General features: G+C 41.5%; 1 protein-coding gene across 1 annotated transcript in view; it reads left to right on the top strand.

The window, feature by feature from the left end:
* The window catches only part of nek11 (NIMA-related kinase 11), a 55555-nt gene extending 38268 nt beyond the window's left edge, over nt 1-17287 (top strand). The window contains exons 12-14 of the mRNA XM_053490705.1: nt 5580-5680; nt 12417-12477; nt 17209-17287. Of these exons, the coding sequence (XP_053346680.1) occupies nt 5580-5680; nt 12417-12477; nt 17209-17249 (203 nt within the window). The 3' untranslated portion in view covers nt 17250-17287. The remainder of the gene's footprint in view (nt 1-5579; nt 5681-12416; nt 12478-17208) is intronic.
* Nucleotides 17288-23423: the final 6136 nt, after the last annotated feature.

The following is a 23423-nucleotide window of genomic DNA, read 5'->3' as shown; positions in this document are numbered from 1 at the left end:
GCGAAACAGTGGAGCCGGTGTCCACGAGCGCCCGCAGTAAGACGCCGTCCAGCACACAGTCGATGTAAAGCCCCGCGGGGCTCCCCAAGTGTCCACCCGGCGCTAGTTTAGCGGCTGCTGGTGTACGCTGTCCCTCAGGCCTGAGAACGTTGCAGCGGTAGTCCGGCTGTCCCTCAGGCCTGAGAACGTTGCAGCGGTAGTCCGGCGGTCCCTGGCCTCGGCATCGCCGCGGAATCTCGGAAGCGGTGTCGAGGCCTAGCCGCGACGGGTAGCCCTGTCCCCGGCTAGGTTCACCTACCGAGCGCCACTGAGCTGCGGGCGGTCGCTCGGCTCTTTCGCCGTGATGTGCCGCCATTATGGGCTCAGCGCACTCGACCTCGCGCAGCGCCTCCTGACGGTCACCCGCGCCGTCGCCTCGCCGCGAAACGTCGGAGAGCTGCTCGTTGCCTAGCCGCGACGGGTAGCCCTGTCCCCGGCTAGGTTCACGAACCGAGCGCCACTGAGCTGCGGGCGGTCGCTCGGCTCTTCCGCCGTGATGTACCGCCGATATGGGCTCAGCCTCCGCCCCGAGATCCAGCGCCGGGATTTTCACCTCGCCGCTCCGCGTTGGTTGCCGTGGTGTGCTCGCTTTAGCGCCGTCGGGAAAGCGCTTCTTTTTCGCGAGTAGTCGCTCCGCTACTCGGCGGCCCGCTTGGATTTTCAGAAGGTCTTCTGTTGTGCGCTCGAACCCTCCATCCCACTTCTGACACCAATGTAGCGTTTTTACGCCGAGAAGAATGCTGGAGAGACGAGTGAGCTTGTTTGTTACCCAATGCAATGGCTGGGAGTACTTTATTTAGCACACAGCCGGTAATGGCATGAGCAGCACCTTCACTCAGGAGCCTACCTCTAATTCAGCGTCAGCCTGAACTAGAGCACATTTCACACGTCACACACCTCAACACACACACAACAGGGCCGAAGTCAGTAACCCAAACACCTTTCCCCATCATGGTGAACACACCGACATCCCCGCAAGGCATGCTGGTCGTCAGCCGCCGCCCCGCCCACGCCACACTATCCATTATTACATTTTGCACTTCTTCAATTTTCTTTCTATTGTTTCTTGTTTTTTAGTTTTATAAGCTTACGGGCAGAAACAACAGATGAGTTACACAATGTGGAAAAGAAGAGTTTATCAAAGAAACGGAAAAACCTGCCTAATTCAGAATGGGTCCAAGCTCCTCTTACGTACAGTACACCTCCATCAGCCAATCAGGAAGCTTGGAAGCGTCTCCCTGACTTTCTGTCCGTGTTCTGCCTGTGGTTTAGTTTTGTTTATTATGACAAGCTGTAACCGTGGTAACAATTATTATTTACATATTATTTTAACAAGTGTGTTTATACTAAGTGAAAGAGGAATAAAACAATAATCAGAAATGATCCGCATCACAACATGGTGTTTAATTTCCTTCAGCTTAAACACTGCTGAGAAGACGTGAGGAAGGATCTGTACGTCTCTCTCTCTCTCTCTCTCTCTCTCTGCGTGCTCTCTGACACTATTAATTATCTGTAAGTGTGTCTGATTAAATTATCCCGATCCTCCACTAATCCTCTGTTATTTATCTCAAGTACTGGGGCAAAAGCTCTAATTTAACAAAGGTGGTATTTTCCCTCCTAAAAAAAAGCAAGATTAGTGGAAATCAGTGTGTGTGTGTGTGTGTGTGTGTGTGTGTGTGTGTGGTACAGGCCGTTTAATAGCTCTTGTTTTAAAGCAGTATGTGTTGGAAAGCTTTTGACTCCCAGCCAGGTTTAATTACCACCAGCACATCGGACCAACTGGTGGAGATTCACATGCAGTTTAATGAAAAAAACAAAAAACTAATCACACTTCCAAAAGCACCAAAGCGCCCACACATACATGGCTAGCGTCTTCCTTTTAATTAAATATGTTACGAAATCAGGACGATATCCCCACGTTTAAGGTTGTGACTCTCACCGTGTGTAATGACGTCATCAGGTCAGGTTCCACGATCTGGTTCCACTTCTGGTTCATTATTATGAAAATAATAAGCAAGGAGACTTTGGGCATGAGGCGGGGTGTACCCTGGACAGGATGCCCAACCATGACACGGCACACACATTCACACACACACCGGGCAGTTTGTAAACACCAGTAAGCCCAATCGAAATGTTTTTGGACTGTGGGAGGAAACCAGAGTACCCAGAGGAAACCCGTGAAGCCACAGTGCTAACCACTAAGCCACCGCTTAACCTTTAAAGCTTAACCCAGAGATGTTTCTTTACAGGAAGCTGAAGTGGTTTGATTCATGTTTTATTTAAATAAATCTTTAGAATAAATGTTTTATTTACTGATAAACGCAAGCTAGATACATTTCTACAACTTTACCACTGGAAATCTGCCTTTAAGATGAATTCCTAATGTGTATCAGGTATGGAAGGAGTCTCCAGTGTCAGTAATGTAGCAGTCAGAGGTAACTATACTGTAGGTTTTCACACAGGAGATGTTCTTTATGGATTCTCATTAGTGTTGGGTGAAACACGTTACAAAGTACCGCTTTAGAGTACTTGGAATACTTTTTTAACGTAACAATTAATCTAAAGCGTTACAGTAGGTCCGCCATTTAAGTACAGTACTCAGTTATTTAGTCAGACAATTCATGTAATCCGTGAGCCAGACAGAAGTCATTACGATGGAAATTTTTTTCATAATGGGTTGAGACTTTTCCATGGTAATGTATACAAGGTTAAGTTTTTTATACATTCTATCATTTCCTGTAAAAAAAAAATAATTTAAATCCCTCCTTTTGCATTCCAATTGGTTACAAGAATTCAGTCTCATCTGTGATCAGTCAGATCCTCACTGAACGTGAAACATCCTCGTCCTCGAGGGCGGGGTTTAACTCGGGGGCGGGGTTTAACCTGTAGGGTTATTTTTAACAGTTTAGTGTAGTTACTGTGAAGATGTTGAGGTTCTTCTTGGGAGTGTCAAGGATGGATAGGATCCTCCATTAAAACATTAAAACCATGAAACTTCAGCGAGAATGAAAGGAAAGGTGTACAGGACAGTGGTGAGACCAGCGATGCTCTACGGCTTAGAGACAGTGGCGCTGAAGAAAAGACAGGAGGCAGAGTTGGAGGTAGCAGAGCTGAAGATGTTGAGGTTCTCCTTGGGAGTGACAAGGATGGATAGAATCAAGAATGAGTTTATCAGAGGGACAACCCATGTTAGATGCTTTGGAGATAAAGTCAGAGAGGCCAGATTGAGGTGGTTTGGACATGTTCAGAGGAGAGATTGTGAATATATCGGTAGAAGGATGCTGAGGTTGGAACTGCCAGGCAGGAGGTCTAGAGGAAGACCAAAGAGGAGATTTATGGATGCAGTGAGAGAGGACATGAAGTTAGTTGGTGTGAGAGAAGAGGATGCAGATGATTCGGGTTAGATGGAGGCAGATAGGATTCTACAGCTCCAGTAACAATTCTAACAATAAAAAAAATCCAGTAACAATTCTTTTTTCTTCTTTCATAACAATTGCGTATTTTCTTTACGTATTTACCTGCAGGATTGTCTGGTTGTCAAAACATTGTGGTGACTTTAACTTGGCAAGGCTGATATTAATGATGGTTGTTTTTAAAAGTTGGAATGATTTTGATATGAAATGACGTCGGAACAACGTCGACTACATGACGATGTGATAACGGTGAACAGCTTCAAAACAATATTAATACCAAACTGACGTCCTGAGCGCTGATCACTGAGGTTCACCACTGGACCACTAGGGGGCATCCTGTGTAGTACTGGTTATATACTGGTTAGAGGCGAGTAAATGTACGAATATAAGTCATGTGCTTTCAAAACCAAGTTAACGTCATCGCAACGTTGTAACAACTATATTACAACACTCGTTTAACGTTAGACTTCCTGTAACTCCAGGATCTTCAACAAGTGACACCACGGCGTAAAAGGTTCATCCACTGCCGTGTGAATGATTCAGAAGGGGTCCAAGCACTTTTATTTTCTGTTCCCTCAATATGGGCCAATCAGGAGGCTGGGAGCGAGCGTCTCTGAGACGTCCTGGTTCTGTTGTGCTTGTTGTTAAAGCTGATCCTGCTCACGGCTAAAGTCAGTCGCTCAACTCATGTTTATTTTACCCGAGGCTCCACTCTCTCTCTCTCACACACACACACACACACACACTCCTCATTTCATTCTCTTATTCCTTGCTGTCTTTAATAACACCCAGCTGAACTGTACATTGACTCTCCTCACATTACTCCCGCAGTCCGCGTGCTGTGGAGGCGCTAACGTAGTTTCATGTTTGTTATTGTCTTCTGGAGCGAAACTTCGTACATTATTCATCATAATTACAATAAACACATCTTCATTTTGTTCGAACTGAGCTCGAAGAATTTCTGTCCACAGTCACGACGTCTGCAGTTCAGTAATCTGGTGCTGGTTTATCGAGGATTAAGGAGCATTCCTCCGTCTCCGGAGATCCTGCTCGGGTTCTTGCCTCTGGCTCTACAAAATAGCTCTTTTCTAAAGCCGATAACAGACACATGTGCACACACACACACACACACACACACACACACACACACACACACACACACACACACAGGTGCTATCTCTGCCAGGAGTGTGTGGAGCTCAGGTGGAGGCCTGAACTCAAGAAATTGAAACTATTCAGGCGATAAATGTTGAGTGTCCCGTGGTGAGCTCTTCCTCCCTCCTTCTCTCCCTCTCTCTCTCTGTCCCTCTTCCTCTCTCTCTCTCTCTCTCTCTCTCTCACTCTCTCTACCTCTCTCTCTCTCCCTCTCTCTCTCTGTCCCTCTTCCTCTCTCCCTCTCTCTCTCTCTCTCTCTCTCTCTCCCTCCCTCTCTCTCTCTCTCTCTCTCTCTCCCTCTCTCTCTCTCTCTCCCTCTCTCTCTCTCCCTCTCTTTCTTTCTCTCTCTCTCTCCCTCTCTCTCTCCCTCCCTCTCTCTCTCTCCCTCTCTCTCTCCCTCCCTCTCTCTCTCTCTCTCTCTCTCCCTCTCCCTCTCTCCCTCTCTCTCTCTCTCTCTGTAAAGTGAGTGATGATGTGACACGGTGAACACAGCATGTACAAGTGTGTGTGTGCCGCACAAACATTATTGCAGTTACCACTTATCAAGAATTCGGAAATCATAGATTGTCACACACACACACACACACACACACACACACACACTTTATTTTAATAATAACATTCAGACACAATCCGGGTGAATAAAGAGGCTCGAAAACCAACACTAACCCCGCCTTCTTTCACAGGGTGCCATTACTTTCGTCCTAATTGAACAGCCGTTAACATCTTGCGTGTTTTTTATTTTGTCTTAAGGATTTAGTTGGGATTAGTCTTTAGTGAAGTGATTAAGTGTTTGTTTAATTAATGTGTAATTTAAGTAGATAAGTGATTTAAAGTCTCTACACACACACACACACACACACACACTGAGAAACAGTCTTTTGTTCAGTCTTTGTTCTCTTTCTGTGTGTGTGTGTGTGTGTGTGTGTGTGTGTGTGTGTGTGTGTGTGTGTGTGTGTGTGTGTGTGTCAGACATCCCCGAGGACCCTCAGGCTGCAGAAGTGTATTATTCCGAAGATGGATTCGAGTCGTGTTCGGATGAAGAAGATTTCTGCTCTGATGTTCCCACACAGGTGAGGAAGAGGAACAGGAAGTTGGTGAGGAAGAGGAACAGGAAGTTTATGAGGAAGAGGAAGTGGTTCTGTTTTTCTTGTTTCAACATTTGAACATCAGGCAGATTCACAAGTTGAGGATTTAGGAAAGTATAAATGATATTTAACCCTTTTAATAGTTTGGCTCGTAGACCGTATAAGATCAGCACAAACCCTCAGTGACGTCACCCTCAGGTTTATCAGGTTCTGAGACTCAGCCGTCTGAGATCTGCTCATCACCATCCTGTCCCAGTGACCCCATAAATGGACAAGTGGGCGGAGAAAACGAAGCCTGGCTGTCGATTGGAACACACCTACAAGCTAGCAAACTTATGTTAGAAAAGCAGCTGTCATTCAAATCAACCACACCCCTATTTATGCATAACTTAATAACTTATAAATCATTAGTTACAATTAGATAATTATAACTGATGATATACATAAATAATCACTGCAACCCCCCCATTAGGATAATTGGTATTCCCAAAATGGCTGTGGTGTGTAAATGACTGTGTGTGTGTACAGTATGTGTGTGTGCCCTGTGATGGATTGGCACCCCATAGGGTGTATCCCACCTTGTGCCCTGGTCTCGTGGGATGGGATTTGCGCCTCTGTATACAGGATAAAGCAGTCTAGACGATGAGAGGGACTTCCCTTTGGTTTGGCAGGGAAAAATCACCAGCCTACAATACACCAGTAGGGGGCACTGAAGAGCTGGGTGTTTTTTTTTTTTTTTAAAAGTAGACAAAATTCATCAGGTTTCTTTTAAATTTGCGGTTATTTATAGTCTGAAAAATACAGTCACTCAGTATGAAAAAGGAAACAAATGCTATCTAACGTCTATATGTGCACGGCGTCTCATTGGACGGCACTGTGGTGGACGATTAGCTTCGGTTCTTATGCTAATTGTCTCTAATTAGCTTTGAAGTTTGTTTGGTGAGCACTCTCAATGCCAGAGGGATCGAGTGAACATGAGCGGAGACTTAAATAGGAAAAGCAGTGCAAGCTGACACAGAGGAACGACAGATGTTAATATAGGAGCTTTAATAGTTCTTATCAAGTTGTCTATTAAAATAAGGGGGCGGGGCATAAGACAGTGAAACGGCATGTTTCATCAATGGGCGCTGAAATAATATGGCAGCTCGTGCATGACTGTATATACAGTATGATGTGACGTACAGTAGTAGTAGCGTTATACACAAGTAATGCTAAAGTGTCTCCGAGGCCCTCTAGTGGCGGTCTGTGATATAGTTTTTAAATCTTGATAAAGATGTCGTCTTTAGCTGCACATTAGATCATATTAGCGCAGTGCACTCACACACTGTCCTCTCTTTATTCCCATATTATAACAATAAAACCTCAGCTTGTCACGGTAACTCCTGTGAATAAATTTTAAAACGTTTACAGATTTACTTCTAAGTGTGGACACTGGACTGTCCATCCACAAACCTGTAATGAACAAAAAACACATTTCTCTTTACAGAAAACGTCAACACACATCCTCAGCATTCTGTTCATCCTCATATGTTTTCTCAGAGCATCATGTAGGCATCCCTGTGACTGAGCTGTTGCTATAGAAACGATACGGTGTTAGAACGAGTGCACTGTGTATTAGAGAAACTTACTGAGGAACCTCCCGGCCAATCAGAATGCAGAACTCAAATTGAGTGAGTACGATTTAATTGGGTTACTCTGACCAAACACGGAGGCTGGAGAGTGTTAGGAGACGAGTACGGACCTGAGGGAGAAGCTTCTATTGTTTTTTTTATTGCCTGGACTCCAGTGTGGCGCGGACATTAGGGACAGTTAAAATGCTGACGGTTTCACTTCTCCAGCTCAGGTAATGAGCCAATTTCCCTCCTCAGTGACATGACCGTCACTCCTGTCTAATACGACCGATTTACTAAATTAGTCACGTTTTCTCTTCTGAAAGGATTCTCATCCTCCTGTGTTCTCCCTCACGTTATCCAGAGCGTTGTTTGTTTGTTTTTTCATTTATTTTTTTGCATACTAATTTAATTTTCATTCTAAACTTGTTTGCTTTAATGAGCCATTTGTGAAAGTTTGCAGAAGGTAAACTCAGTTAGCGCACATGGCACATCAGCTCCAATGAGGGTAAATTAAATGAAACAATGCAGCGCTGAAATGGAGTATTTTAATAAGAGGAACACAAAGAACACGGTTTACTCCCACGCTCATTTGACAAAGACCAAACAGTGGGAGAACAGTGCAAAAAAAAAAAAAAAAAAAGATATCTCACGTAAAGTCCCACTTGCAGAAAACTTTACATCAGGAACAGCTTCAGCCAAAAGACAACCTCACCTGGTGAGCAGCTACACCTGAGGGATAAAATCACCTGCGATACAACATGTCCTGAGGAACAGCTAAACCTGAGGAAAAGCCTCAGCTAAGGAACAGCCACATCAAGGGAACAGCTTCAATTAAAAAGAAAGCACACCTGGGAAAATCATCATTCTTAAGAAGGAGCTAAAGAACAACCACAGTTTTGGAGCTGCTGCTTCATCTAACAAACTACATAAGTGAGGAACAACAGAATTTGTGGAACAGCAACATCTGGGGAAGAGCTACAGCTAAGCAATTTAAAAAAATCACTCATGACGTAGCATCAGCTAAAGAATTGGCTCACCTGACGAATAGCCATGTGTAAGGAAGAACAGCTACACCTGAGGAAAAGCCTCACCTGCAGAACAGCTTAATTTATGGAACAGACACATCCAGGAAACAGCTTCAGATAAAGAACACCCACACCTGGGAAGAAAAATTACCTGAGGATCATTTTTGGATAAAGAAAAAACACACTTGATGAACAGCTGCATCTAAGAAACAACCTCACCTCAGGAACAGCAACATGTGAAGAATAATGACATCTAATAAATGACCCGACCTGAGGACTTTCCTCAGCTAAAAAAAAAAAAAAAAAATGCATCACATGACGAACAGTCACATGTGAAGAACAGCTTCACCTACAGGAAAAAAATGATGTTATTTAAAGAACAGCCACAACTGAAAAAACATCCGCACCTAAAAATTAAAGCAATGACACAATCTCTCCCAAAGAACAGCTACACCTGAGGAAAAGACGCTGATAAAGAACAGCCACATTAAGAGAACAACTTAAACTACAGAGTTTTTTTTCCCACACCTTATGGGGAAAAAATATTACCTGAAGATCATCCATAGTTAAAAAACAATCACACTTTCGGAAACAGCCAAATGTAAGAAACACTCTCACCTGAGGAACAGCAACATTTAGATTTAGGCATTTGGCAGACTTACATTTTTTTTTTGTATTTCATTGCACATCTGAGCAGTTGAGGGTCAAGGGCTGCGCTCAAGGGCCCAACAGTGGCAACTTGGTGGTTGTGGGGTTTGAACCTGGGATCTTCCAAACCGTAGTCCAATGCCTAAGCTACCCCTGGCCCAACATCTGAAGAAGAACAACACCTAAGGAATGACAACACCTGAGAACTGGCCTCTGCTGATAAAAACACTGACTCGTCTGAGGAACAGCAACATCTGAGCAAGAGTTACAGCTGAGACATAAACATCACTCATGATACAACCTAAAAAACAAGCTAAAGAACCATATCATCTGAGGAATTGCCACACATGAGCATCTGATACACCTAAGAAACAAAGTCACATGGGACACACCTGAGGAACCTGAGGAACAAATACAACTAAGCAAAAGCTGCACCTGCGGAACAGCCACATTAACAGACCAGCTTTAACTACAGTGCAACCACACCTGGAAAACAAAAAAAAAATTACCTTGGCTTCAACCTTCTACACTTCGGGAACAGCTGCATCTACAGTAAGAAACAACCTCACCTGAGAAGCAGTTCTATCTAAGAAACTAATCCGATCATAACCTCCTATAACAAACAAAGTTTAAAATTCTGGTATAAAATGCTGACATTTTTTTGTGCTTTTGAATTTTTCTCTTTTTTTATATAATGTGCACCCTAAGCCAAGATTCGTCTCGGTGCACACTTTTGGGCCGTCAGCATCACAACGCAATACCTCTCTGCATTTTTCTTTCTTATTAAAAATAGAAAACGCTTTGCTTTGAAGTGTTTGAATCGAAAAGGTTTTCACACAGGAGCTGATGAAACATGGAGCGGAATAACGTAAAGCTGGTGGGCTGAGATTTCATCCCTCAGGCCCGCGGATCTCAGCGCCACATGCAATCTCTCTCTCTCTCTCTCTTCCTCCTGCTCCACACCGCCGAGGCCACGCGAGATTAAAACGATTTGTCACTGCTGGGAGAAACAAGCGAGCAGATGGAAGCGGAGGATCGGCTGAAATTGACTCCCGGCCCGGTGGAGATTTGATAATTAGTCGGACGACAGAGACACCCGGGCAGTTCTGCTCATTTCTTCAGCCTGATCATTTTTATGGGGAAGCACTTTCTCTTCTGCGTGGTTAGTCTCAACGCCTCGTTTGGCGTAATTCACCTAAATCCCAGTTGGCAGAACTTCACCCCGGCGCAATTACAGGATGAAATTCAGTCGTGGGTTTTTTTTTGTTTTTTTTTGTAATGGAGATAAATCTTTAAACAATAGATGAGGCTTGTAAGAATAAATTTCATTCTATGCCCTGTATAATTTCCTGACCAAACCAGGCAAAAAAATAATCTATATATATATATATATATATATATATATATATATATATATATATCCGTATTTTTTTTTTTTTGCTGCTCATGTGTGAGTTGTGAAACACAAGTCAGCTATAGATAACCAAGCACAGCTGAGTCATATATATTTAGCATTGCCCACCAAACGGTCTAAAACACATGACCCATCGTTGATGACCATTGTATTTATTCCCATACTTACGTGGTACGACCTTCAGTCAACATTCACACAATTATGATATAATATTTTATAATTCTAACATTAACATACCAGGCACTATAGGACATTATAGAGTACCAGGGTAGGTACTGTGGCACTGCAGTGGGTACCATGTTAGTACTATGGTGTCTGTGTGTGCCACAGTACTTTGATAAGTATCATGGTACTTTTTGGGTATGTTTGTACAAACTGTTCTATATTAGATAGCTGCTGAACTTTATTTAGTAACCCTGTAATGGTTGTACCCAATAATTCAAGTCAATTTAATACAATTTTATTTGTATAGCACTTTTAACAATTGTCATTGTCGCAAAGCAGCTTTACACAATCAAGTACAGTAAGTCCCCGATTTACAAACAAGTTCCATTCTGGGAGCATGTTCGTAAGTCGGATCCGTTCATAAGTCTGACAAAGTGTGTCTTATACATCTTTAACACAAATTTATAACTTGAATGTTCATAAGTACCATTGTATTCACAAAAATAGTGTAACCTTTGTAACCAAAGCTGGGCTAGTGGTACAGTGCTACCATATTTTCGACAATATCGTGGTCTGTGTTTACATTTAGATTTAGGCATTTGGCAGATGCTCTTACATTTTTATCTTATTACACATCTGAGCAGTTCAGGGTTAAGGGCCTTGCTTAAGAGCCCAACAGTGGCAACTTGGTGGTTGTGGGGTTTGAACCTGGGATCTTCCAAACCGTAGTCCAATGCCTTAACCACTGAGCTACCCCTGGCTCTATAGTAGAGTGCTACAGTACAGTACAGGGTAGAACCTCATACAGTATCATACTATAAAAGAGTACACTGTTAAAAGCACTTTATGAATTGAATTGTATTGAATTGAATATTTAGTTTACATTTGATGGCATCCCTTGTATGTTCATCGACATTTCTTATGTCCTCATTCATATTCAGTAAATCTTAATTACTACCCAGTACGTACTCATTAATGTTCATTATATATTCATTACTATTCAAAATGCCCTCATTAATAGTCAGCAAATATTTCATTACTATTCAGTTTGTATTCAATAAACCTTTATTTACGCACATTAACATGTGGTAGGCATTATTAATATTCAGTAGACTAATGAATAGTTATATATGTTAAGATGTTGGATCTTTTGGCGTTTTAATGTTGACACCCTTAATGTTTTTCTCTTGTTGCTTTGGATGAACCCTATCAGATAGTTTCCAAGTCATATTTTCAAATAACTTTTCACTGAGATCCTTTAATTATCCGGTTTAGAAACCCTTCAGTAACCTGTTAGTCTTTGACTGTATGTTTTACTCCAAAGTAAAGATGCTTAAACCTTAAAACAAGCAACATGTCTGCAGTTTTTCTCTTTTTCACATCATTTCATCAAATGCTTTAGCAGAGAAAAGCGTGCTGATTAGCGTTAACACGAGCTGGAGGAAAAATCTGCTTCACTCATTATTTTTTTTCGATTTTGCCTCAGGCTCATAAAATCCACATAAAATCAAACATTACACACTTGCATTAATGCGCATTTACTAAAACGCGTGAACATCAAATTGCAATCAAGATGATTCACGAGCGAACACAGGATTCTTAACCATGAAGGAGTTGATGTTAAAGGACCGAACCTGCCGGGGGCCAATCAGCACCTCGCTGTGTTTTAAATTACACGTTTAAAGTGTCGTTTAGGAACAGGAAATAATTCAGAACAAAATAAAGTTGGCTTTAGTGCTGTTTAGTGTCTGTGAATGAGCGATACTTAACCAGCGTGGGATAAATCATACTAACTGGATAATAAGCTAATGACAGATGGAGTCATGTGCTGCTTTTTTCCTCCATCTCTCTTTCAGGACAGTGACCTGGACGCTGTGGTGCGACACATGGAGGACGTCCTGGAGGACGAATCTGTCGGTCAGTGATGCGTCCGCATCAGCTGTTACTATAGAAACCGGGGCGTAAATCTATTATTCTGAAGAGCACATTGACATAAATCTCTACAACTATTACTGAGGAAATGAATCAGCACCTTCTGACCAATCACAATCCGGAACTAAGTAGCGCTAAAGTTATCTTTCGTAATATTTCATATGCATAATATGTTAAAGTTTGTAATGTTTCAGATAAACATTTCTAGGTTTTGGTTGTGTTTTTTGCTTTTTGTCATCTGGTAATGCTTGGTATATTATAACTCGATGTCCGTGTTCGTGGGGCGGGGGCTGGGGAGGGAGTATTGGGGGACGTAGGTAATTTCTAGGCCAGAAAAAAATATAACCAGATGCATTATATGAGTCACATGCTATTAGATTCATCATTTGTCAACCTGCGAATAACTTTCAGAAAAATAGTTCTAGCTTTAATATAACCGCAGTGTCCGGCTTGTAAAAGTGCTAAAGAACCTTTAAATCAGTCAGTCTTGTACATTTAATTGTGCATTTGCATAGTTTTTACTCTGAGGAACAGAAATGCACAGTGCAGTCCATTTTTTGACAGTTTAATAGACATTCAGTGTTACATTATTGCATATATTACCATAATAATGGACTCCTATAGTCACGTTGTCCTGATTCTGTCTCATTTCCCACTTCCTTATATGGTCTGTTTCCTGTTCACATTTCCTGTTACCATGGTTCCTTATTGCTCAGACCAGTCTCTTATTACCTCCTGCTAGTCCATGTATTTATATGTGTATTTATAAACCGCTCGCAGTTCCGTTTTCTTGTTTGCTTTTTGAAGTTTGAAATTAGTGTGTGTGTGTGTGTGAGCAAGAAAGATCACCAAAGTGCAAAATATTCATAAACAGTAACCGCTCCGCTATAACACAATATTTGTTTTTGCGTGACAGGACGAGGCCGAGACCTGATTCTCTAAAACCTTCAAAATAAAAAAAAAATAAAATCAGTCTAACAATAAAATACCAAAAGTTGTCAGCAGGTACAAAATCTTTATCTCGCGATAGACTAGTTCATCAAAACTCTCATTTTTTCTTTTATTATGACTAAATTATAGCTGGAGTTAGCAAGGTTAATCATTATCGCTATTTAGCAAGCGTGTGATGATGATGTTATCCAGATGTGAGTAAATACACCAATCCTGTACATGAGTAGAAGTAGAGATTCCCTCCTGAGATTGCACAAGTAGAAGTCCTAGGCTTACACGTGCACCTGAGTAAAAGTAGACGAATCTACAGGGCGTGTGTTGGCTCACAGTGGCCTTTTTTAGGTTTTTCAATCATTTCCAGTCAAAACAATTCGATTGTCTCAGGCTGCGTTCTGGACATTTAGTGTTGACCTGCTGGACTGTAGTTTGTGAACATGTTCGGGTTAAACTGCATGGGACGAACAGCACACGTTGAAACCCAGTACATGTTCTGTACGAAAAACAAGCGAGGGGTAAAGAGACACATTTTATTGATAATGGTATCAGTTCTTGTAAATCCCCTCGGTGTGGTGGAGACATTTCTCTCTCGTGGTTATTTACACTGAGCGGGCGTGGTCATTTTATTGAAACGGCTGGTTATTACTCGTAAAAGGAATACTTAGGGATTTTTGGCTTATGAAAAATGAGGGGAGTTCGAGTCAAACCAGGACTTGTAATGAAATTTTAGGTGAATGAAGCCGTAAAAGTGATTTGACATTTACAGAAGATTTTAATCACAGAACAGCGATGAGATTTTGAGCCGTAGTAAAACATTTAAACGGTGCAAACGTGGCTCGGAGACCAGTTCAGTCATTTCTGTTAACACCTGGTTCTTGAAAAAGGATTTATGGGAACTGTACACACACCAACATTACTCGCACATTACAGGAGTTATTGCCACATCCTCCATACAGTTCTGACCTCGCTTCGAGCCACTTCCACATGTTCGGGCCGGTAAAGGAGTTCCTGGGTGGCCAGTGTTTTAGACATGAAGCAGAAGAAACCTTTCTACCTGTAAGTAGATGTGTGCAGGAGATTATAAAGAAATAAAAGTAGTTTTTACACAATCAGCAGTCCCACTTTGACTTGAACATCTCTTGTATATGGAGCTCTTTTATCAGGCCACAAATATTAAGCTGATTTATCATTTTTGTACGATGATTGATGATAAAAGTTTACATGCAGCTGCTTTTAACCCTTTAAGGGTTTTTTCAAATTGCTTTGATCTTTTTGATATTTCGCGTAAAATGAATCCAGATAAAAACCAGTAGACATGACCTTGCGACACAGTCTCCCACAACCCTCGATAGTCCACTGGAGGATCACAGCAGTCATTTAAAAAGTGATTGTTTCAGCAACAGGACGACTTCTCGTCCTTCATAAGTGAGGACGTAACCCAGTAATTTATTCCCCGTGAGTGGCTCAAACGTAGTGTGTAGATGGAGGCGATACAATTGGCCAGTTTAAGAAGAATACAACATCTGGACATTTAAAATGAATAATAAAGCAGCCAAACTCATGAAGGTGAAGATGGACTGAAGTCAGCGGAATAAAAGCGGAATTTATCCTTTTGAAAAATATACAGAATATAAATATCCGGGTCAGAAGGTTATAAACAGATTGTATATTTATAATGGTTTAAGTGAAGATCATGATTTTAAATTTGATAAGAATTGATCTGATAAGAAAGAATAGATCCATGATTTCTTTTCCTGGATTTGATAAAAGACTGACCTCCAAAAATAGATGTGAATCAGAGAGCTTTAAAGGAAGCTGAGCTGGACAATGACATTTCTCAGAAGTCATGCTGATACCCAAACCGAACAAAACACATTTACACCCCTGGACAAACAAAAGTCCACCTAAGAGCTTTGAATAATTAGACAGACAGACAGTTACTTTATTGATCCTGAAGGAAACTTCAGGATTTCCAGAATAGTGCAGTGATTATAATGTTTTGTAATGTATTAGTTCACAGTAGCATTAAAGTCTCAGTAAACGAGTCTCTCTCTCTCTATCTCTCTCTCTCGCTCTCTCTCTCTCTCTCTCTCTCTCTCTCTGTGGATATAACGGGTTTTTGTTGATGCCAAAACCTCTACTGCCTTTTTTTCAAACAGTTATGCATACAGTAATAGTTAACAGGTGATAATATAACTTGTTTTTCAAGTACTGCACACTACAATGTTTATGTAACACTAAATGCAGTTTTTAAATGATGGTTTTTATTATTTAGGGAGAAAAAAAATCCAAACCTACATGGCCTCGTCCTCACTCCTCCTCGTCCTTGCACCTTCCCGTTCTCGCTACTTCCCGTCCTCGACCCTCCTCGTCCTCACCGTCCTCACCCCTCCTCGTCCTCGCTACTCCCCGTCCTCGCTCCTACTTGTCCTCGCTACTCCTCGTCCTCACCCCTACTCGTCCTCACTACTCCCCATCCTCGCTCCTCCCCGTTCCCACCCCTCCCCGTCCCCACCCCTCCACGTCCTCGCTCCTCCTTGTCCTCGCTCCTACCCGTCCTCGCTCCTACCCGTCCTCGCTCCTCCTTGTCCTCGCTCCTACCCGTCCCCGCTCCTACCCGTCCTTGCTACTCCCTGTCCTTGATTCTCCCTGTTCTTCTTGTCCTCACTCCTCCTTGTCCCGCTATTTCTCATCCTCGCAGTCGGCCCGGACAGTGAGGAGGGGGCGTGGCTCGGATTAGTGCCTGTGGTACTACTGTTGGGGAATAGGGAGTACACCATGCGTGAAGTGTCAAAATAGAACGCACACACCCACACACTTACACACATACACTCACACACACACACACTCACACACACGAGATCCAGGTGACTGAACTGTAACAGTCGTGTCAGTGTGTTTGACAGGTTTTTTTTGTGATGTTGTTTTCTTTCCTGCATAACTGAATATATGTCTTGCTTTTCCTTTTACCTGTGGCCTTTTTACTTTTAAGCAGCTGTTCCACACACACACACACACACACACACACATATGCATGTGGAGGATCTGTTCTCTACAGAGAGCTTGATAGCAGGATGTGAGATTTCTCCACCTGGATGTTTGACTCATCATGCAGGTGTTTACGGCTCGAAGCGGCTCAGTTACGCCAGATTCTGGATTTTGTCGTTATTCCCAGGAACAGATGTTCTGAGCTCTCAGCATCTGGACCTCAGCATGATCTTTCTCACACACACACTCACACACACACACACACACACACACACACACACGGTGTGTAACCACCTCAGGTTATGTACAATATAAACCGGAATGCTTTACTTAATAAACACGGTGCGGAAGGAAACACACACCACATCATCTCTTCTTTCTCCTCCTCATTTTCTCTCATCTTCTCCATATTCTTCCCCTTTCTTCCTCTCCTCATCCACGTCCTTTCAAGTCATTTTTTCGGAATTTTCTTCTTCTCTTCCTCCATCTATTCCTCTTCCTCGTCTTCCCTCTCCTCCATCTTTTCATTAATGTCCCTTAAAATGTGTTCTAGTCAAATGATTGTTCTTGTGTAGATTAAACATTGGTGTTGTTTCAGGGATGTCCAACTAAAAGACACACGCGACCTGAAGACATGCCCATTTCTCCAACTTTTATTTAAACAGTTAATTTTTTCAAACTTTATTTGTCTGACTTAAGGACTGTTCTATATGTTGACCTTAATGATAGAGCTAATGTGTGTGTGTGTGTGTGTGTGTGTGTGTGGTCTGTCTCTCTCAGGTGCGTACGGATCGTTCAGCATCAGCAACACCATGGATTAAATCTGATCTAGAACACAAGCGCAGATTTATTTAATCTGAAATCTCTAATTCTACAGTTTACTCTACAATCCTGAATCTAATGTCACTGCTGAACAATCCTCACACACACACACACACACACACACACACACACAAGGAGGCCTCAGATTTCTGTTTTGAAGACGTCCTGTCCCTCTCTCGCGTCTCGGAAGCAGTTAATGACCTAAAGGCCGCCGCCGGAGCGACGGCGAGATGACGAGAGCCGACCCGCCTGCTGGTGTGTGAAGCTCCGTCTGAACATCTACGCTGAAAGGAAGCTGATTGAAACCATCAATTCGATTATCACAACACCTTCAGTCTGTTTTTCTTCAGTGTGCTTTTGGAGCTAATGTAAAAGTTTTACTCTGTAGAAACTTTTCACTTTCGGACTTTTTATATTTTTTCCTCTTAAATGTAAATTTATATCTAAAGAACAGAAAAAATAAATAAATAAAGGGGAACTTTATTTCCCACTCCGGCTTTTTCCCAGTCAGACATCTCCACGCGTCCATTACGCTGTTCATCTTCGCTTTTATTCAGAACGTTTTTCATTACAACTGTCCTGATTTGGACTTTTAAAGCCGATCGCACTTTATTTTTTATTCTTTTTTTTTACTGAATTTTGCAGAAAACTTTTTTTCTTTGCTAACAAGTTAAATTAAATCAAATGTGACGTTTATTTTTTCGTGCTAAAACGAACCGCTCTGGCTTCTGTGCTGAATGTTAGGTTTAGTGATGCAGAATAACTGTATAATATATTTTAAAAGGTCCCCAATATAAATTTTTGGATCATTCTCGCACATTTACACACAACTCCAGTGTGTTTGCGTGAATGTACACAGACGAAATACATCATATAGACAAAAAGACAAAAGTATTGGGGGCCACACCTGCAGTGATATCGTATCCAATCACACACTTCAGTACGGAGTGGGCTCGGTGTTCGGGCCAGTCGAGTTCTTCCACACTGAACTAATTAAACCATGTCTTTATAGTCCTTGCTATGTGCACTGGGGCGGAGTCATGTTGGAAGGGAATTTAAACTTCCCCAAACTCTGGACACAAAGTTTTATAGAAGCATAGCATTGAGTTAGTCCTTCACTGGGGATAAGGGACCTGGGCTGCGTTTCCCAAAAGCATCGTAAGCCTGAGTAGTTCGTAAAAATGATCGTACGAATGATCTTAATATTACGGTCTGTTTCCCAAAACCATCGTAACTTAAGTAGCACTTGAAAATCTTCGTAGATCTACGAGTGCTCTGGAGTAATCGTAAAGCCTTAAGTGCATCGTAAGGAGACAGAATTATGAGGGCACCTGCTGGACAACTCGCAAATTGCACCTAAAATTTACTTCTCTTTAAAGTCATTTTTCATATATTAATATATTTTACTCATTTCTATTTTCTAGTCATTACACAATTCAATATAGAAATGAAAATGAATAAAGAAATAAAATAAAAATGACATAATAAATGGTAGAAGAAAAAAAAGTACACTGCTGTATATGGACATTTCGAGGGCAGTACAAATGTATTTAATAGAAAATATTCAATGTGCTTTAAAGGTGACACAAATAAAGGATGACTTACTGGCGTGCATGAAACCCAGCCATGTATTAAACATGTTGAGCATCATGATGTCTCATCTCGACTACATTCTCTTCCTCCACCTCTTCATCTGCCTCCCTGATGTCCAAGGGCGTTCTTGCCCTCACTGCAATGTTGTGCAACATAGCTGTTACTGTTATTACAGCACAGCACGTTTGTGGGACAGAGAGAGCTCAACTTCCCCTAAAATAATATTCATTTCTTCTTTTTAAAAAATGTCTTTTCTTTTGATTTCAGCCATTTTGCTAATGTCTCGACCCCTAGGTTTGTGCTTATTTAAATGTTTCTCATATTAGCAAATGCACTTCAGGTGAAGATAATTATCTTCAAGGCTAAACTTTTCAAAAATAAATGTCTTTTTTATTCATGACCTTATTTATTTATTTTGATGTGAGATAATCTATGATTGATAAAGAAATTGATAAATAATTCTACCTAAATAATTATGGTTTCATATAAATATTGAAATTGATGCTGTTAGAATTTGTTTTATGCGAGATTGGAGCAAGACAGTGTTTTTACAGAACGACATTTCAAGTTCATTTATGTTTTTAAACTTGCTCAATAAGAAATTACAGGACTTTTTATGTTATTCGAGTTGAATATACATTCACACAAATGGAAGAAACGGAAATCAAAACTTAAATGGATTGCTAAAACAGCGTGTGCAACAATGACGAGCCTTTCTACAGCGTGACATTTCAGCACCTGACCAACGGACAGCGACTCCTAAGTAGCACTTAAAGCAGGGCTGTGTGCAATTGTGTTAAGCGCATGTTTGGAAAACACACGTGAAACAATAACGAACGTTCACAAAATGACTCGTAGAAAACTCTCTTGAGCGCTAAGATCAATCGTTATCGGGAAACTGGACCCTGATTGACTAAAATACCTGAATTTAAACAGATTTGGACAAACACTTTTGTCCATATAGTGTAAAAGAAACATTTTCTCTGTAAGTGTTCTTGAACATGCTGTTTAGATTTTCCACCTGTTGTGATGTCATTCCTGACAAGAAGGGAAAAAAATGAGAAGGGGAAAGTATTTTATAGCCCTCCTCCAGCTCGACTCCTGAATTCTGTTTTCAGTGGAGACTTTCTGGTGAAATGTCCTGTTTTCTGATCGTTCAAAAAAATGCACTTCCACAAAGAGGCCTGGCCATGTTAAATTTCTACTTGGAATCTTTTCTGATAGAAAAACTACGGTGGTCGAGTTTAAATTTTTGGTTTTACTTTGATTTTGGATTTTTATCATTTTGTTTTCAGTGTTATTTTTTTACCGTGTAGAACCTTAAGCATTGCTCCTCAGGGAGAGTCTTCACTTGTTCCCTGCACAGTTCGCAGTCTCGCTCCCTGTGGTTTGGAATCACACTCGACATGGCTGGACAAACTGTGCAGTGTACCTCGCATGGAACTTCAGACCGATCGGAGCGCACCTTAAAATATCTGTTACCTCTCTGCTCTTCTCTCTGACTCGTGACCCCATCGCGACCTCATGGTGGATTAAACTGGAAAGCAAAGTTGCGTTACTAAAGCACATGGACAAGGAGACTCGACTTCAGATCAACTTTGAGCTAAACATTTACACGTCTTTGTCTCTGGACCCAAGATAACACAAGAGTAAAAAGAGTATTTGTTTTCTTTTACAAATTAAAACTGTTACTTGTTTATTTGTAAAAGAAAAAAATACTACTAATAATAATAATGATTAAAAATTGAGTAGCTGCTAATTAATAAATCTCTACAGGAAATGACTTTTGCCTTGATTTTGTTTGTTATTTGGTGCAAATCTGAAAAAAAATAATAATAATAAAAATTTGGCATCTCGTCCACCAGCATAAAAATATCACTAGATGAATTCAGTCTCTCTCTCTCTCTCTCTCTCTCTCTGTTTTGTTTTGTTCATTTTCAGTCCAAGTTACTGGAATTCTCCGTCTCTGCGTCCCTGTCCGGTATAAACGTCTCTCTCTCCGCGAGCTCTCGGCCATGAAGCTCACCTCTAGTGAAGATGATGATAATAATGAATAAATAGACTGTGTTTCTCTGTGAGAGGAGAATTAGAGGCTGGCAGGAGAAGAGAGGGAAAAGAAAGGGGAAGGAGGAAAAGCAGAGGACAGGAACAGGTAGTAATTTAAACAGTTAGCGTACTCGTGATGGCGTCCAGTGTCACATAACACGAGTATCAGTTGGTCTCTCAGCCGGCAAAACCATTAGAACCAGCGTGAACACACCGAGCATGCTGGGAACCATCGGATATTGTGTTCCAATGGGAGGCTCTAAACAAATGAGAGCGGTTATTATCATCAATATTACAAGTGCCAGATGTTTCTCAAACAAAAATGGTTGTGTAGATTGTTGTTGTCGTTGTTGTTGGAGAGAGAGAGGGAAGTGATTCAGGAAGATGGAGGCGGTGAAGATGGAGACAGAGCGTGTTTACTGTGGAGGGGGGCTGATTACCGGCAGCCTTGATTACCATGTATGTGTGTGTGTGTGTGTGTGTGTGTGGAACAGCTGCTTCATAGCACAGTGAGGATCCCGGTGATGTAAACCAAGTTTTAAACAACTTCCAAATCCACAATCATTCTGTGACATAAATCATTCAAATGTTTAAAATGTGCTGCGATAAAGTTCTCAGCAACACAGAACAGGTGGCTCAGGTGATTGTGCAAGACAGGGGTGTGTGGGTTTGGGAAGAGGGGGCTACAGAAGGCATGCCAGTAGAAGTGGTACGGCTGAACCCCAGCACTGTGCAGAGGAGAGGTTGAAGGTGTTTTATCGTTCGTTTAGACCGCACCAGAACCAGAGGACAAGAAGCAGAGGACAAGAAAGAGATTTCCTGTGTTCAACCCGCCCATTAGATGCCCTCACCCTGGGCATCTTAGTTCTTCTTCTCACTCTGCTGAGGACATTGTTTTAACTGGCATTACTGAGGACAACCTGCTCCACTGATTAGTACTATGTTGGGTATATTAGATAGTTAGTACTATCTCACCCCACCTTCCTATTTTGCAGCCAAAACATCACACAGTTTCCCCAATCTCAAGATATTTACCCAGTGTCCCAACTTTACCAACATCACCCAGCTTCCCCACCCTGCAAAGAACATGACTCAGCTTTCTCCACCTTCCAGAGAACATAACTGAACTTCTCCACTCTACAGTTGACATCACCCAGATTCCCACCAATCTCCCAGAGGACATCACCCAGGTTCCCCACCTTCCAGAAAACATCACCCAGGTTCCCCACCATGCAATGAACATCACCTAGGTTCCTCATCCACCAGAGAACATCACGCAGCTTCCCCACCCTACGGAAAACATCATCTTGAGAGCTCCAGAATTGTCACCTACCTTCTCTACTCTCCCAAGATGTCAACCAGCATCCTCACCCTCATGAGAACTCCCCTCCATACCACCCGCCAATCTTCTTTAAGGAGTTCTCCACTAGTCCATGAAAGGGTTGTCCTCTCCATGCCAGTCAGTATGTGCTGATCTTCACGCTCACAATTTGTTAACTTTGTTGAAATTTTACACTTTTTATTATTACTATTATGTCTATAATTACTATACTTTATTCCATGGTTATAACATCACTATGTTGCATATTAGTATGCATGTTATGTAATATGTGTATCTTTAATTAGATTTGTTTTTAGATTGGATTTTAACTCACATGTAAGACATTTAAAAAAGAAATTCTACTCTAATAGTAAGTAATCTAATCTAGTTATGCATGTATGATGTAAAGTTTGCACCCTTGTCTCTGCCCTAAAACTGTAACAGTGACAAATGATGCACCTGCTTCTACCTGACTAAGCAAAAAAAAAAAAAAAAAGGAAGGAAAGTGTGAAGTTATCAGCAGAAGTTGTGAATCAGCGCAGCTCACAGGTTACGAGGACACGGGAGAGAAGAACAGTTTAAGATTGAAGAATGCGATTTCATAACTAGCGCATAGAATCAGCCTAGAAACCAATTCCCTTCCTCCAATTCACTTCACTGCACTAATAATAAAGAGGAAAGTCCTGGATGCGTCCTGGAGAGGAGCTGAATCTGCTCTGCTGGAGAAAACGTGACCGGATTCAATATTAAAACCGACTCGGGGTCTAATCGGGTCAGAGCACATTACAGACTGAGGCAGAGTGTGATTTCCACCCTGACAGATGCGGAATACAAGCTTCAGCTACACTCTAAAACGAGGCTACTTTAGGTCAGAATAAAAGATAATAATATAACAATATTAACAAAACATACATAAAGGGAAAAGTGCATACAAAATAAAATAAATACAAAGTAAACCATTGTAGTGAGCTTTAAAAGTATGAACAAAGAGTGAACAAAAAAAACATGAAGGCCAAAAAATGTATTTTGTCCAAACATAATCTCAATAAGTTTAATTTTAGTTATTGCAGGGGGGCAAATATTTATGTAAAGCACTTTCTAAGTATGTAAATATTCATTTGCAGTGTGTGTGCATATAGTAAAGTCTTCAATGCAATGAGGGTGTAAGTATGTGTCTGTCCAGGGTGTATCCGATAGAAGGTGGGGGAGGGAG

Source organism: Clarias gariepinus, unplaced genomic scaffold (assembly GCF_024256425.1).
Source record: "Clarias gariepinus isolate MV-2021 ecotype Netherlands unplaced genomic scaffold, CGAR_prim_01v2 scaffold_30, whole genome shotgun sequence".
Taxonomy (NCBI): Eukaryota; Metazoa; Chordata; class Actinopteri; order Siluriformes; family Clariidae; genus Clarias; species Clarias gariepinus.
The sequence above is the reverse complement of the archived record's forward strand: the minus strand, read 5'-3'. Positions and strand labels throughout refer to the sequence as shown.